At 35.0% G+C, this 16,496-nt stretch overlaps 1 protein-coding gene across 1 annotated transcript in view; it reads left to right on the top strand.

Annotated features, from left to right (window-relative positions):
- The window catches only part of pcdh15b (protocadherin-related 15b), a 718,592-nt gene that overhangs the window by 437,639 nt on the left and 264,457 nt on the right, over nt 1-16,496 (top strand). Inside the window, exon 20 of the mRNA XM_051923141.1 lies at nt 2,131-2,259. Coding sequence (XP_051779101.1) covers nt 2,131-2,259 — 129 coding nt within the window. The remainder of the gene's footprint in view (nt 1-2,130; nt 2,260-16,496) is intronic.

Consider the following 16,496-nt stretch of genomic DNA (forward strand, 5'->3'; position numbering starts at 1 on the left):
AAAATTGTTCAAAAGCTCATCCTAACTTGCACAATTTGCACTCTTTATGAAGTTCCATACATACTTTCATCTGAAAAATATTAAGGGCTGCACCAATATGTCACCCTCATGTAAAATCAGCTTCCCATTTTACTGACTTTAGCTTATTTATATAATTTCTTTTTGTGATGTTTTTGCAACCATTATAATCACTTGAGCACAACATTTAGCTCCTGTAAGTAGGTGCTGCAGTTTCCTGCAGTGATGTACTCAATTCCAGAAAGCTGATATGGAATACTCAGGTATACCTTATGATTACAATCACATTGACGGATGTTGAAATGTTCAAGGAAATGTCTACAATCAGTTTAGCCACATATTTGGCCATACAATTAGTTTGTAAATAAGGCCTAGAATGTTACATAGGCAATTGAAATAAAGTTATCATTTCTGGTATGTTTCTTGAATATTTTGTTTCTGCCTTATGTTATTTGCTTTGTAAATTCTTTGGTCAGGATACCTTCTATTGAAGAAAAAATATTAATAATCTATGTCTATCATTATGTAGTTGACTTTCATCACAAAAGGCTATTAGGCATCATTTGCATGCCTTAGAAAGGTGAAACCCACATCATGATTTTGTATATTTGAAACAACTTCCATCACTTGAAAACAATATAAATAAAAGAGCATAGACAGCTACTAAATATATGACAAAGCTATTTCTATGCTTGTGATAAACTGGTGTTCTGTACAGGGTTATTTCTTGCCTCGTGTCCAATGCTCCTGGGAATAGGCTAATGTGCCTAAGATTAATTCCATTAGGCAGGTTTGAAACTGCAATATTAGGATGTTAAATTGAATTTGGTAAAACTTCAATGACAACAAAAAAGTGTAAGAACAAGATTTGGATAAAATTATTGACAACTAGGCCACATTGCAATTTACTTTTTAACTAACTGATATGAGATGATAAAATTCGTTATTATTCATAAACACATTCATCTTATTAACATTACTGAGTTGTGTTTTCACACAACCATCCATTTACTGAAGATCTGTTCATAAAATTTCTAGATTTGTACAGTATAGAAATTAAATCTTATATTGGGGTCAGGGCCTGTATCAGTAGAAGCCGGAAAACATCCCAGACAAGAGGGCAATCTTACCCTGCCTTTGAAGGGATGCCAGATGACAATACAGGCTACAGTGACCCTTGAATTATTGCAAGGGATTTAAGTAAAATAAAAGGACAGTGGGCAATGCACAATAAAAGATTATACACATTCCACCGTTGTAACTGCTGGCATCAGGAGACTGCTATTGAGACCACTGCAGGGTTCAGGCTGCAAGATGGAGTACTGGGCGACCTCAGGAGCATCACAGGGCTTTGTCTGACCTGGAAGTACTTCCAAGGAGAATGGGGGTGACTTTGAAAGTTCTTCAAGGATCAGATTTGGCCTTTCCTTTAGCAAACTTAGCACTGGGAGGAGAGTAGAAGAAAGTTCAACTGGTAGGAGGAGGAAGAACAAAGGTGCAAGATAGAAGAAAGTAGTTGCAAGATAGAAATAGTAGATGGGGATGATGTGCCTGCAAAATCTTGTACCCTTGTTTTATTGCCTTCAGTTGATTAAAATAGTTTCCTATCTTTACATTTTTATTTTGCTTGACATTTTTTGTGATTGGGGACTGTGTAAGAGCACACCCTCATAGGCTACACTCTGCATTTAAAAATACAGTAAATTAGTGCATATTTCATATTTTATCCAGTGGTTAGTCATGCTGCCTCACACATCAGTGTCTGTTGATTTTCCATGTACCTTCTTTTTCTTATTCCAACTTCCATCCACATCCAAACACATGTATGATAAGGTGACTGTTGGCCTTCCTTGTACATGTAACGGTAGTGCAAGTGTGTTTGCTCATGCCTAATAGACTATAATAGCGTGAGATGTTGTAATTATTATAAACTCTCTAAAAAAAAGGATGGCTGAATGGTTTAATATAAATTATAATATAGTATACAGCAGTACAGAGATTTTCAACTATTGCACCTATTTATAACAAATGCAATATTTGAACATATACATTATTTGTGTATTAAATATTTTCTTTATGTTCATTATAGTTTTCTGTTACTCTTGTTTTTAGACCTCCACAGCTACTGTGAACATAGTAGTCACTGATGTAAATGATAATGATCCCATCTTTGATGTGCTTCTTCCTAAAAACTTCACAGTTCAAGAAGAGGAGGCAAATGCATTTGTGGGTCAAGTAAAGGCAAGTACCTTTATCATACACAAATAATAAAATTATTCTGCCATTAAGTCGTCTTGAACATGAATTTCTATATTAAAGTATAAGTTTATTTAAAATTTTTAGAACACAGAATTATCTGGTACACTAGTGTATAATACAAATGATGGTGATTTATTTAATTCTTGTTTTTTTTATTAAAAATGCAACAATTGAATATCACTGGGATTTTAATTGCTCTTGTTTTTAAGAATATGTATATATATATTTTTTTATTATGCTTATTTAAAACACTGAATATGTACAGATTTGCTTTTATTATGTTGCTTTTGGAGCAATGCTAATACTATGTAGGTAATGGCCGGTGATTTCTGTGTTCTGTATCTGTCTTGTGAGCAGTATTACCTATTTAGGTTTTGGCTGCTAGGACAGTTTTTAAAAATGCACTGTTGACTGTTCAAAGATGTCAGAGATCCTGATTATAATGATCAATGAACACAAAGCAAGCATGTTCTTTTAAGAAATCTCTACTGATGTCAGCAAAATAACAAGGGTGCCATTTATTATTTTTATGAAATGTCATCTTAAGTTACTGTCAAAAAATTTTCATGCCAGCATTGATGTTATTTATGTCAGGATTAAGAAAATATAATGACAGAAATTACATTTTTAGGCTGACACAGAAGAATCCTCGTTGGTAATAACAGCAGTGCTTAATTTATAATTTTCTTTGCCTAAAATATTGTGATCATCATAACCAAATATTTTGAGTACTTAATCAAGAGCAAAATATTGTTTCCCCCATATTAATATTTTACTACAGAGTTGTTGATGTTACTTTTTTATTTTTTTATGAAAAAAAATGTGTTGAACACCTCATAACTTTTGTGCTCATACATCATGGCCTCTTAAAGCTTTCATACTGCTTATTTCTGAGATGAAATGTCATTTTTTTGTGCACTAAAGTAATGCAGTGGTTGGAACCATTGTCCCACACCTGTTTGTACACAAGTTCTTTTCTCTCCCAGAGTATGCCAATATGGATTTTGCTTGCTCTCTCTTTGTTCATTTGGGCTTTTTCAGAATTCTCTGCCTTTCTCCCCCATGCTAAAGATATACATGTGAAGATGTTTTGTAATTTTAAATTGGCCTAATATGAATAATAGCATGTGTGTATGTGCACATTTATTCTGTGAGAACATGATGTCCCATCCTGAGTTTGCTCCATCTCTTAAGAAGGAAGAAGAGTGCTTAAAAATACATTTATGAATGTGAATTAGCCTTCGCTTATAGCCTACATACTCCTTTTGTTAAGTGACAGAAGTTTAACTGCACTGTATATTTCTAGGCTTAGAAAGACCTTGTTATCCCACACCCAGAGGTATATTTGTTTGCAGCAGGAATTTATGAACAGAAAGCATTTTCCATAGATAGAACAAAGAAGCCAGTAGGCAAAAAATTATATAAAATATAGTGATCAAAGAACGCAGAGCAAGAATGTTCTTTTAATAAATCTCTACTAATGTTTTTGGATGTTGAAAATGCCAGGGTAGTGTGGTTAAAAGGCAAAAATGGAGAATAATATGTGCGCTATGTGAATTTCCCCTTGGGATTAATAAAGTTATCTATCTATCTATCTATCGATCTATTGTCTGCCATTTTATTATTGCTGAGAGAGAGCAAGGTGGGCAACATTGGAAATCTATGTACATATACTTGGTTCAAAGATATTTCAAAATGAATTATAATACCACTTAACAAAATCATCAGCAGAGTCATAACTGGCCTTCTTATCCTTGAAAAGTCTATTGATGTAAATACCGTTGTTGCACCACATTCGCTAATAGCCATTCATCATCAGAATTGCTGTGAATGTAGCAGATTTCAGTAATTCCATGCTGTAAGCATCCATATACTTGAAGTTGATGTTATTCTGCCTCACTTGTGTAAATTCTGAAAACTGGACAATTTTCCATAGATTCTTAATAGGTGCAACATTGTTTTGCTGTGCATGGCCATTGCAGGTAGTTCAAAGCCACTGTAAATCGCACTTCAACTTGACAAATGGCACATACAAAATATTGCATTCAAACTTTTGTCCAGCTTCAGTATTTTCAAGGAGGTAATTTATTATTCAAGCAAGCAGTTGCTGTAGACTTATTTCAGTGAAAATCAAGGGTTGCTTACAAATGACATATATGCCACAAACAGTGAAAAGTGATGCACTGAAGGTTTGGCTAATTGTGTACAGGGTCAGATTTTGTAGCCTTTAGGGCAGCAGAAATTGAACGTGACTAAAAGGTCAGATTGAAAGTGTATAATGGACAAAGCATTCAGAATAAGCAATACCTGAGATGAGAATTAAGCAGTGGCACCAGGGAGCAGGTAGTAGGCATACAGTATAATGAGAAAGAAGTTCAGAAGCATCAGATACAGTGAGAGTTGGTGCTTAAGTTAAATGTTTGTGGGACAAGTTTGTAGGATTGTATCAAAAGGGTGAGATGAAGAGTTTGCAAAGATGGAAGGGCGGTGAAATGCTTGGATTGCCCTGTTCCTTTTTGATCATCATTGGTTAGACAGTATCTAGTTTTTTTTCTGATATTACTAGAGTTGAGAAGACCAGTTGTCGTTGTTTACAGTTAGACAGATGACCCACGGATTACTGTTTTGCTTGTTTGTAGGTCAGGCCAAGATTAAACTTTGAGATTAAAATGGCTCTTATAGGGAAACATTATGAAGAAAAACAAGTTGAAAGTTATAAAGTTGGATAGTATTCCTCTTCATTTGTTAAAGGTAAGGTGAGAGGGAACGAGTTTCTAAGAAATTGGAGAAAAGTGCCAAGTTTTGGGAATGCAAAGCAAGGCAAATATAGATGAAATGATAATGCCATCAAGAAGACAATATTTACACAAAGCTGCACCACAGCTGAAAAAGGAAATTGAAAGAAAGGAGAATCTAACCATCCATCTAAGCAAATCCATCAGGGTAGCAACCCAGTTGTAACTCAGGGAACTGTCACAACCACGAGTGATAGGAAGACCAGAGCCACGATATAACATTCTGTATGGATCAGAACAAGATAGTTATAAAGCTATATCTATATAAAGTATTGAGGGTGCACAAAAAGAAGCTGTTATCATGAGCACAAGTTGGCAAACACAAGGCAACCACATTAAAGCATGCCAGCTATGCAGCCAAAAAGGAGTAAGGATCTCTGACCGTAGAAGCTGAGCATTGACACTTTGTGCAAACAAAGCAAGAACAAGGCATTGCTAATGGATATGCTGCTGTACACCACCAGAAGACACAGAAAGAAAAACTACAGCCATGTAGTCTGGTAACTGGCTTTCTACACTTCAAAATGCAATGAGGCAGCTGATTCACTTTGGGTCAGACAAATACATGGCCAAAACAAAGACAGAACTGCATAGGGCTTAGTGGAATCATTACTTCTGTGGACAAAATGGAAAAAGTAAGAAGAAAATTGAGAAGCTGGCTTAACAAGACTAGAAAACCTGCATTTAGCAGCCCAGGCAGCCCCAGAGACACTATGCTGATGCTACTCAGTGAGATGAAAACAACATCCGTGAACCTAACAAAACAAGCTGCCTCAGATTTTGAGAACAGCACAGCTTGAGAGAAACCAAACAACTCCAGCTCAGCAAGAAATAGCTAGTTAGACAAATTATGGAACAACAGAAAAATCCCTAGACTCCTTCATTGGAGCACAAGCAGACGAGTTAATCAAAGTGCAACATCACAATTGCCAAAATACAGACAAAGTATAACCAATAAAAGCAAATCAAGTCCAAAAAAGATAAACTGTTTTATGTACTGTGAAGATGAGACCAGCAGTCTCAAACTCCTCACACAAAGAGGTTTTGGGTCCAAGGAGAGATGTAAAAAAATGTTCTTTAAAGAGGTAGTTACAAGAGTCATGTCAAGTTTTCTGTGAAGCCACATCTGACAGTGTGAGCACAGATAATGTCAGCTGTCATGATATAAATTTAGTTGAGTCCCCAGTCAACTGAAGGTAAAAAGTAATTAAATTGTTTTGAAGTTTGCACATACCATGCTCACTTACCTAATTTGACCAATAAGCAGATCAATACAAAATGAGCCAACACATGACCAAAACCCTATGTACATCATACAATATCCATCCATCATACAATATCTAAAATTAAAGAAATATAAATGTCCTGTAAGGTTAATCTGCTCAGGTCAACAAGACATTTTAATGGTGTTCTTAGAAAAAATAAAATCAACCATTTTGGAAATGTCTGCTTTAGCAGAAGGAGATCACCAACAAGCCATGGAATTAAATAACGGGTTTAATTAGCAACAAGAATTGGCCTTTAAATAAAAACTGGTTGGAGTTTGAGGCTCAGACTTTGGTTGTTTATTGGCTCACTTCACATCTCATTTTTGTTTAGCTGCCATTTAAGAAAAAAGAAACAATTCAGAAGACTGAGTCTTAAAATACAAGTCAATAAAATGAAGGGAAATTAAGTTAATTAGAAGAAAAAAAACCTTTAAAAGGGTTAGAATAAAAACCTGCGGCCAAAGTAGCATTCCAAGACTGCAGTTGGAGACTCCTGCTATAAGTGGTAAGTAACAGATAAAAAAATTTTGGGTGGATTATTCCTTTAAATGACCTGCTTAGAGTAACACTTGGATGATGATTATTATTATTATTATTATTATTGACCTTGTGCTCCACTGAGCTAAAAACAAAAAGGCGAAGTAGCATCATATCTGGCATCCGTTTTGCACAAAACTGTAAGTCACTTTTTGCTTTGTGTCTAAAAAATAGTAGTAGGGTGTTGTACAGTGTTAGCCAGTATGGATGCAATGAGAAGTCAAGCAAAATGACTCCTTTTATTGGCTAACTGAACAGATTACAATATGGAATATTTTGAAGCTTGTAATAATCATTATTACTTTTTGCCAGAAGAAGGGTACATAGCTGTCATTTTGCTTAACTTGTCATTGTTTAAAAAATAAAAAAGTTGTAGGCCAATTAAAACATTTTGTAAATTTAGCCATTTAAAAAAGTAGTGGAATACTGCATTCCTCCTCGACTTATTATATTTTACAGCAACTCATGAAAAAAGAAAAATGCACAGCTTACAGTTCTACTGAGATACAGTTCAAAACATGAAGTACCTACATATTACTTGTTTTGAAGCAGGTTTCATGGAATTAATACTATTATAACATTTTTAAAAAGTTAAAAAAGATTCAAATATTAAACATTAAATCTAAAAAAATAATTATTTTTTAATAATTTCAGAAGGAAAATGAAACATAGTTTCCTTTTATGCTACTGAATAACAATGCAAGGAAAAATGTATTTTTTTCTTATTAAGGGAATAATTACCTTCTTGCTCCATGAAGATTTAAATGTGTCCGGTGAAGAATTAAGAGACCAAAAGATAAAATGTGCTTGAAAAAATAGGACAAATCATTACCAGGAAGTCGGTTCTACCAGACGTCAAGCCAAAGACTCTAAATCAAAGTCAAAAAACAAATCATAGATTTTGTACTGGGAACTTCTAGCCCCTAGTAATACACATTGAAGTATTTTGTCTGTCTTTATCCACAATTCTGGAAGTGCACAACACTGATTTTTATGCCTTTAGAACAGATTAACATATTAATTACAGATTGTAAATAAATAAAAGAAAAAGACACTAAAGACAGGGATGATACCCTAGACCTCCATAATATCTATAACCGAATATTACCAGTGCCCGACTGCTGCTTGCATTCTTGGTCATAAAGACATCTTCAAACAGTTTAAGAATTTTCCTTAGTCCTGCCAATTCTATGCCCCATCTTTCACTTCTTCACCTAGTTATCCACTCCTGATGTATTTTCCTATCACACTCCTCATAACCACCTGTCTAAAATTCTTTTCTCTTTTTGGTGCTATTTCAAATGTATTTAACCATCACCCATCTCTGTTAGCTGTTTAGGTATAGAGAAACACAAGTGTGAGGAATGGGAAAAACACTATTGTAAAAACTTGTTGGTAGAAAACAAAGGAACTTTGGAAAGCCTATAGTAACTCTATAGGAGATTCAGAAATTGGAAGCTGCAATTATACGATATGCTGATTGATTAGCGTTTCTAGTCAGTATGTGTGGCTTAGGTTACAGCATCCACACCATAAACTATGGTGGTGGTAACATTAAAGTCATTATATTATAGGGATGTATTTCATGATGTTAAAAACAAATCAAGATATATCCCAAATGATCACTCCTAGCTGTTTTTGCTGTTACCATTAGTTCTAAAAAATTTCTAACCCAAACAAATATCCATCCATCCATTATCCAACCCACTATATCCTAACTACAGGGTCACGGGGGTCTGCCAGAGCCAATCCCAGCCAACACAGGGCTCAAGGCAGGAAACAAACCCTGGGCAGGGCGCCAGCCCACCGTAGGGCACACACACCCACACACCAAGCACACACTAGGGACAATGTTAGCTCACCAATGCCACCTAACCTGCATGTCTTTGAACTGTGGGAGGAAACTGGAGCACCCGGAGGAAACCCACGCAGACACGGGGAGAACATGCAAACTCCACACAGGGAGGACCTGGGAAATGAACCCAGGTCTCCTAACTGTGAGGCAGCAGCGCTACCGCTGTGTCCCCATGCTGCCCCCTCAAGCAAATATTTTGAAGACATTTACATTTTTTCTTTCTGTGAAAAATGATGGGTAACTTACAAATAAAATAATTTGATGTAATGTATAAAAATCTCATGCTGCTACAGTGATCAATGTGAAAACGGGGTGAGAGCTAAAATACATTTTCCTGGCACAGCATATAATATATACTGTTTACTAAATGGTGAATGGATACAAATGCAGGATGAAAAGATATAAATACAGGGATATAAATTGTCACTCACTGGTCGATATAATCTTTTGCTAACTATCTAGAGAAGATGTAATAGAGGTCAGATGAAAATGTTGTGTTTTATGTGTGACCAGCAAATTAGCCGCTGCATCTAAATAAAGGGAGGATACCAGTAAAATTCTGTTGGCAGCAAGCTTTATTTTGTTTAGGCTTTTTCTTTCGTCATTCTCAAGTATTACATTCTTTTTATGATTTTCCTGTAAAAAGCTTCATGTATTGTTTTTGTTGTAAAATTCATAATGTTTAAAAAATTTCGGGAAGGCTTACAAAATCATTTGACTGTGATGAACAGATGATTTACATCATTTCTGCAAGATGATGCAAAATAGCCATGTCTTCTAAAATTAAAGTGCATTGTTATTCTGCTAATAATTTTGGAGATAATAAAAGCTTGTTAGGTTACAACTGGCCCACAGGCAACATGGCTATCTACAGTGTTACGTACTAATTATTAATGAAGTAGAGGATATGAAAGAGAATTGCAGGACAGGCTTTCTCTGAGTTAAATGTGTTTTCATTCATGACTTTAAATCTATATTGTAATGTTAAGTGTATTCTTTTAAATTTAGATGCCATGCTTTGTTTATAGGAGTTAAATATAGGAGAACTATTAATTTTATTTTATGTGGTGCAAATAAGTACAGAACATATCTGTAAAATTCTAATCACTTAGTAACAAAGTCTCCTAAAATTTGGGTTAGGAGGAAGAATCAGCATATAATCCATGATTTATTCTAGTATTCAAATTGGTCATCCTTACATTAACTGAAAATTAACAGTACTATGTTGTTAATTATGTTACAAAATTACACTGAATATTGTTTAAAATAGAATGCACTCTGAATAATTTATTTTGGTTGCTCTTTACTTCTAGACCTTAGGCTGTAAAATGTGAATTTCTAATTCACTCTTTAGGAAACATTTTTTGACAGAAATATTTGTAATAAATATGTAGATAAATGTGTTTAAAATATCTTTACTAAACAGTAGCTTTACCTAATTTTTAGGTCAGTCTCTGTACAGCTTATTTAAAAGACATAGGAAATCTATGAAATTAAGAAAAAAGAATTTCCGTTTCAGTTAAGATATGTAAAATTGCATTGCAGGGTAGTTGTTACTAGAGTTTTTTGATGAAATTCGCTAAAGCATTTTTTGCAGCCATATGCTGTGTTCACCAGTGGCCTCGTTCGCCGAATATTTTCCTGTAATTTTGTCATGCTGCTGGCATAGATAGACATTTTTTTCACACACCCCATGATGCTGTATGAGGACAGAGTGACATCATAGAGATACTGCAGCTGTGCACAGAAGTTTCATGCATGTGTACTGTGAAGTTTCATGCATGTGTACTGTAAGTGTACTCCACTTAATATTTTATGTCCTTTCACAATCTGCTTTATGCCTGCTTGATGTCACTATACCTGCAGATCTGCACCTCACATGTGTTTACATATATAAGCTGTCCATAATGAGAATATAATGGAAATACTATTTGCTCTGCACAGATTTATTGTATCTTCACTGTTGCTTCTCACTATGTAGTGCACATCAGGTAGTGACAGACACAGTCCTCGAAATATATAATGCTAATCCCCCCACATCACAGGCTCTCTGGATGTGCTGGTATGCACTATTATGGATACATTATCTGCTGGTACTCTGAAGCTCAGACGTGGAAGTGCTGGTAGTGCAAACCGATCTTTGAGTCCCGGCAACCACACACTGTGTCTGTATAAGGAAATGTGGTGCTTCTTGGCACCTAATCAAAACAAATCTTAAAGGAGCCCTCCCAGAGTCAGAAAACACATAAGACCCTGTGAAATAATAATAATAATAATAATAATAATAATAATGAAAGATTTATTTTTAATTATATTTATAACATTTTGAGTGAAGTTCCTTAACATTTACACAAGTTCAGCAAACTCTACAGGGTTCACGTATCACTAGTTATAACAGTGAAGTTGTGTTTGCATGTTTTCAGTATTCATTAATTGCCTATTCATCAGGATAAGAGTCTTTGGTACAAATGGGCAGGTTTTGTGTCAGTTGCTGAATTCTTACCTTTTCTCCTAGTTCCATATGATTGGTTTACAGGAAAAAATAATCAGGCTAGATGGATGAATTCCAACAAGAATTGTTATAGAATTCATTTCTATAAATGTTTTGTATTTTTATTTTCATTTTAAAATTGTTATTTTGATAATGTCACTTAATCGCTGTTCTTAGTGCTAAGTCATTAGTGACCTCTTTTGATTTAGTATTTTTCTACCTTTATTGTATTTTTTTGCAAGAATATCACTAGTTTGTCTTGTTTTCTAATGGGCTCAACTATTGTGTTTATGGTTGCCATGGTCAGTTGATAGTCACATGGGCACTGACAACACCTCATCATAATATCAGTTTCTGATGTGACATGCATGTCATGGCATGCAAATTTTTGGATTTGTGATTTAAAAAACATTACATTTTGTTATCAAAGAATACTTCTCGAGAGTCAAGACTTTGTGTACGTTTTATCTAAGAGTGTGCTTTGCATATTTGGCTTTGCTTTTGTTGATGGAGGTGGTGGGGGGGGGGAGGGGGGTTGTTGGCTTACGATTTGTTTAGACCTCTGCTTGTTGTGACCTTCATGTTCCTTTCATTTCCTAGTCCCTATTATTTTTGCTTGTCTAATTTCAAGCAAAACAATGTATTGGAGGGTATTAACTCTTCTTTTGTCATGCTATGCATATATTGCTTGAAAGATTTAGGGTAATGAATTATATATTACCCTAGATGCCCCTTGTTCACCATGCTCTTTGTAACCAGAATCATTCTGGCAAATTCATGGCCATATTAAGATCTTGTGCTTGATCATTATGCACCTTCTTGTTTTGTGGTTTATTCCTGAATGTTTAACATTTAAGAGCTTTGTGAGATATATCACATATTGTCAGTGTTACATGAGGAGAATCTGTCATTGTGTCATTAGTTGTCATTCCACTTTCCCAATTTTAACGCATTGTCTTCCTAGCTATACATTATTCTTCCCAGAGGGATACATTCAATTTAGCTTACCAAAGAATGGTACACAAAGTAAAAGAAGAAACACAGAAAGCCAAGCAAGAACAGTATACATATTTTTAAATGTGCAATATTTTCAGTACATGTGTTTTTATTTTAAACTGAAATAATCACTGAGAACATTTGCTATAAAAACATGTGCCATTCTATTGTACTTTATCTAGATTTCCAAAAATCTTTTGGCAAGGTTTCATACAAGTGATTAATCCAAGTGCAGGGTATCAAAGTTATCCAGCATAACATATGTGAATCGATTGTGAAGTGGAGGTCATAGAGCAAAGACAGATAATAGGTAGAATGCAAATCTTAGTGCAAAGTCATTAGTGACCTCTTACATATGTGAGTTAGTATGTTTCTACCTATTTATATTAATGGTGCTGAGCAGAATAAATATATTTAAATCAACACCCAGAATTCAGTAGCACACAAGACCCGTATCTCATGAACATTTTTCACATTTAACAGAGGGCCAGACCCATTTCTTTCTTTAATGGGAAATTTCTTAAGTGGTTTTATTAAATCAAATTATGGAATAGAAATTGTCTTTTTTAAGGGAGGTGATTTTTTTAATAACAGAAAACCTGGGATCACGCAAAAAACATAACCCATTTTTTTCCATTCATTTTCAGACCACATTTATCCAATTTAGGTTCAAAGTGAGTCAGACTTATTCCTGGCAGCACTGCATTGGATTGGGCTTCAGGCTCTATATGCACAGCCATTCATTCAATGCCAGTTTAAAGTTGGAAATTAACCTAACACGTACATTTTTGGCATGTACAGTCTGTGTAAAACCTGGAGTTCTTTGAGAAAACCCCCCACAAACACAAAAACAATGTTCACCTTCTGATAATATAATTAGTAGTCTCATTAAGTAAGTACATTTGTGAAGCAGAAAGCATCAAAGCAGAAGGGATAACAAATTCCAGTGCTGCAAAATAATTCATAAAAGCATGCAATGGTCGGAGCACCCAGACATTAACAAATGCATTTCACTCAGAAATGTTATTGTAAAAGTGGCGTTCACTACACTAAGATTATGTCTGCAGTATGAGAAAATTTTAACTGAACCCCTATCTGAGTGAGTAGCAAATGTTTTTGCTTAAAGTTTACATTTTATTCACCCTTTATTTCTAAACTTTACAGTCTTCACCAACAACATGGTCAAATATCACTTATGTAAATTAATTTTATTAGAATTACTAGAATATACATTTAGCAACCAAAAAAAAGATACAGCATCTGTTACTGGTTGTGGGACCAACTTGAATGTCACTCCTGCTGAAAGGTTCATCTCGATCAGAGTGACTGATTGCACAGTACAACTGGACATTCCTTTTAAATGTCATTGATGTGACTTACCTGTGCAATGAAGCTATGGAGTGATATTTTATTTAACATAGTCAGTTTTAAATGAGCTTGGCAGTGCTAATAGTCTGATATGAATCCAGTCTTTTGTATCTATGATGTTTGAGAAGCCTAAAGAACATTATGCATTTTACATAGGAAACATTGCATAGCTTCACTGCATGTCTTGGGTGATACTAAAGGTTTGACTTTTGTATTGAATGTAACCACAGACATATGCATGAAAATAATCAATATAGATGGAATGAGTAGGCCTGTTTCCCTTATAATATCTGAAAAAGGATTTCTGAGATTTACAGTACACTATGTAAATCATTATAATGTGGGGCATGCTGTTGAAATGTACACAAATATGGTACTCTGACAAATGTATAGGTATACAGTGAAAAGCTAATCTACTTTACGTTTTGTTTGTAAGCATTTTTTATTTGTGGTACTACACTGCCAATTGAATGTGCTCTTTGCTAATCAGTTCATTGGGTTAAATTTGTGTATGTTTACTTACCCTGTGTGGAGTACTACTTCCTTTTTTCATATTGAAGGCAAAAGTGTCATATGAAAGCAGAGTAGTTTTGATTTTGCTGCGTATTTAACCATACCTGTGAAAATGCAGGTTTTCAATTTGTTGGCTGGCTGCTATGAAAATTTCCAAATATGATTTTCTGGGTCTATGAAGCAAGCATTAAATGCTGTGAGGGACAACATGTTGGGACAGGAGTCTCAGCCGGAATTGATTTGGAGTCCTTAACTGGACAGGACATCCATAACACAACAGAACAGGGAAGAGAGATCATTCCTGCTTATTATATTTCCCTGCATGATAGATGGCAGCAGACCTGGACATCGGTAACTGTTTGGACACCCACAGGGAATGCCAGGAATTGTAGTTCAATAGTGCAGACCTGCTTGGGTCCATTGGTGCTGCTGGGGGGTACTGCAGGGAGTTACTTGCCCTACTATTTGGGACTTCCATATGACCATGAAGTACTTCCAATGAGCAAACACCTGGCACCAGAAGTACTCCTGGTTCCACCATAAAAGAGGCCACACAACCTTGGGGACTAGACAGGCAGCACTTACCTTGGAGGAGTAGCAGTAAAGTGGAGAGGGAGGGCGAGTGAAGGAAGAATACCATTTATTTGCCAATTTTGTTCAAGGTATTTGTAATAAAAACCCCTTTATTTGAACCCAGGACTTGTACCTTATGTTTATTTGGATCTGGGGCACAGTGGTGCCCCTGGGCCTTCACAGTGCTATGAGAGTATTTATATTGCAACATGAGTAAGAATACAGTATAGATGCATACTAATATAGACAAACCTCCGTCCAGTTCCATGACTTTTTGTTATCCAAGAAGTAAGCATTGACACTGCACTCGGGAAGTGGGAATTCTATTTATAGACATCCCTGCCTGCCACATTTTACCTAATCTTTTATATGCATGTATATCAGAGGACAGTGAATATTTAAAAACAAACTAGCAATTTTAAAAGAAAACTCACTACCAATATTTTTCAGCTATTTAATAAAGTTCTAAAAAGCTGCAGCTCTAATCTTACTCTCTGAGTTCAGTAAGACATCAAATAACCCAGCTGTTTACATTACTCAAGAAAAACTTCTATGAGATCTGACTTCTGCTGCTGTCCACTGATTCACCTGAGAAAACTTTTGTCCAGATCCTAAACAAATGACATATTTCATCATATGAAGAATAATCATATATAATCTTTGCAGTCAGGGTTAAGGTCATTTATGATTAACTCTGGATGCTTGATAAGAAGAGGAACAAATTAAAGCAAAAATTACGAGTTATTCAGCAATTATAGTACATGTTGTCTATAATGTTTAAATAAAACAAGAGGCATTTAAATACATTTTTATCTCATGGGGCATTCCCTAATTGGCAACTTTATGTTGCTTTCGTAAACTGTAACCAGTTTTAATTAGTGCTGCAGTTTAATAAACCTGCTTGTTAGAAACCTAATCATCAGAGGTATTCAACTTTTGATAGTATTAAAGTTCACATTTATTTTTTTAATTACAGAGATCTGAGTGTATTTATAAATTCAGTTTAATGTTCTTTGAGCATAATGAATAATTTATTATCTTGTATATAGAAAAAGAATTACTCTACATTGATCTCATTTTTTAATTTTGAGTTCAATATGGCTTTGTTAATTAACAAACATGTTACTTATCATGATGTTAGTTTAATGTTATTACCTACAAACATCAAGTAGTATATTTAGAATTGTATAATATCGCTAACAAAATACAGCTAATTTACAATTGTTTATAAAGCTTGTAGTCTTTAACATATTGACAGGTTTTTAATTTGACTACTTTTGACAGTTAAAAGCATTCTTATGTATGAAATACAAAATGCTTCAAATAATTGGCAAAAAAGCTAAATTAGAACATTAGAATATCAAATCAACTTTTGAATGTTCCTAAAGTCCTACGTTCTACCAGACTATTGTCTGTGGTTCTCTTTGTGAACAAAAACCTTGCGCGAAAATTTACCCTGAACCAGTTTTCAATTGTGTTCTTAAAGAAATAATTTTTAAATTAACATCCTGGATCCACTATTCCAATTCCTGCCATAATTAAAATAAAATTCAATCATGTCACCTCTTAAACTCCTTCAGTCTTTCCTCATAACACACACCCAGTACCAAAGGAGTCCAGTCTTCGTCTCAGGTCACTGGATAACATACATGTCTCGCAACCATATAGCAAAACAGGGAGCACCAGGACTCTAAAGACTTGGACCTTCGTCCATTTGCAAAGATATTCGGAGCACCACACACCGCTTTCCAGCAACCTCATGACCCCCCATACTCTCCCAATCCATCTACTGCCTTCATAGGAAGAGTCACCAAAGAAATGAA

Source organism: Erpetoichthys calabaricus, chromosome 2, assembly GCF_900747795.2.
Source record: "Erpetoichthys calabaricus chromosome 2, fErpCal1.3, whole genome shotgun sequence".
Classification (NCBI taxonomy): Eukaryota; Metazoa; Chordata; class Cladistia; order Polypteriformes; family Polypteridae; genus Erpetoichthys; species Erpetoichthys calabaricus.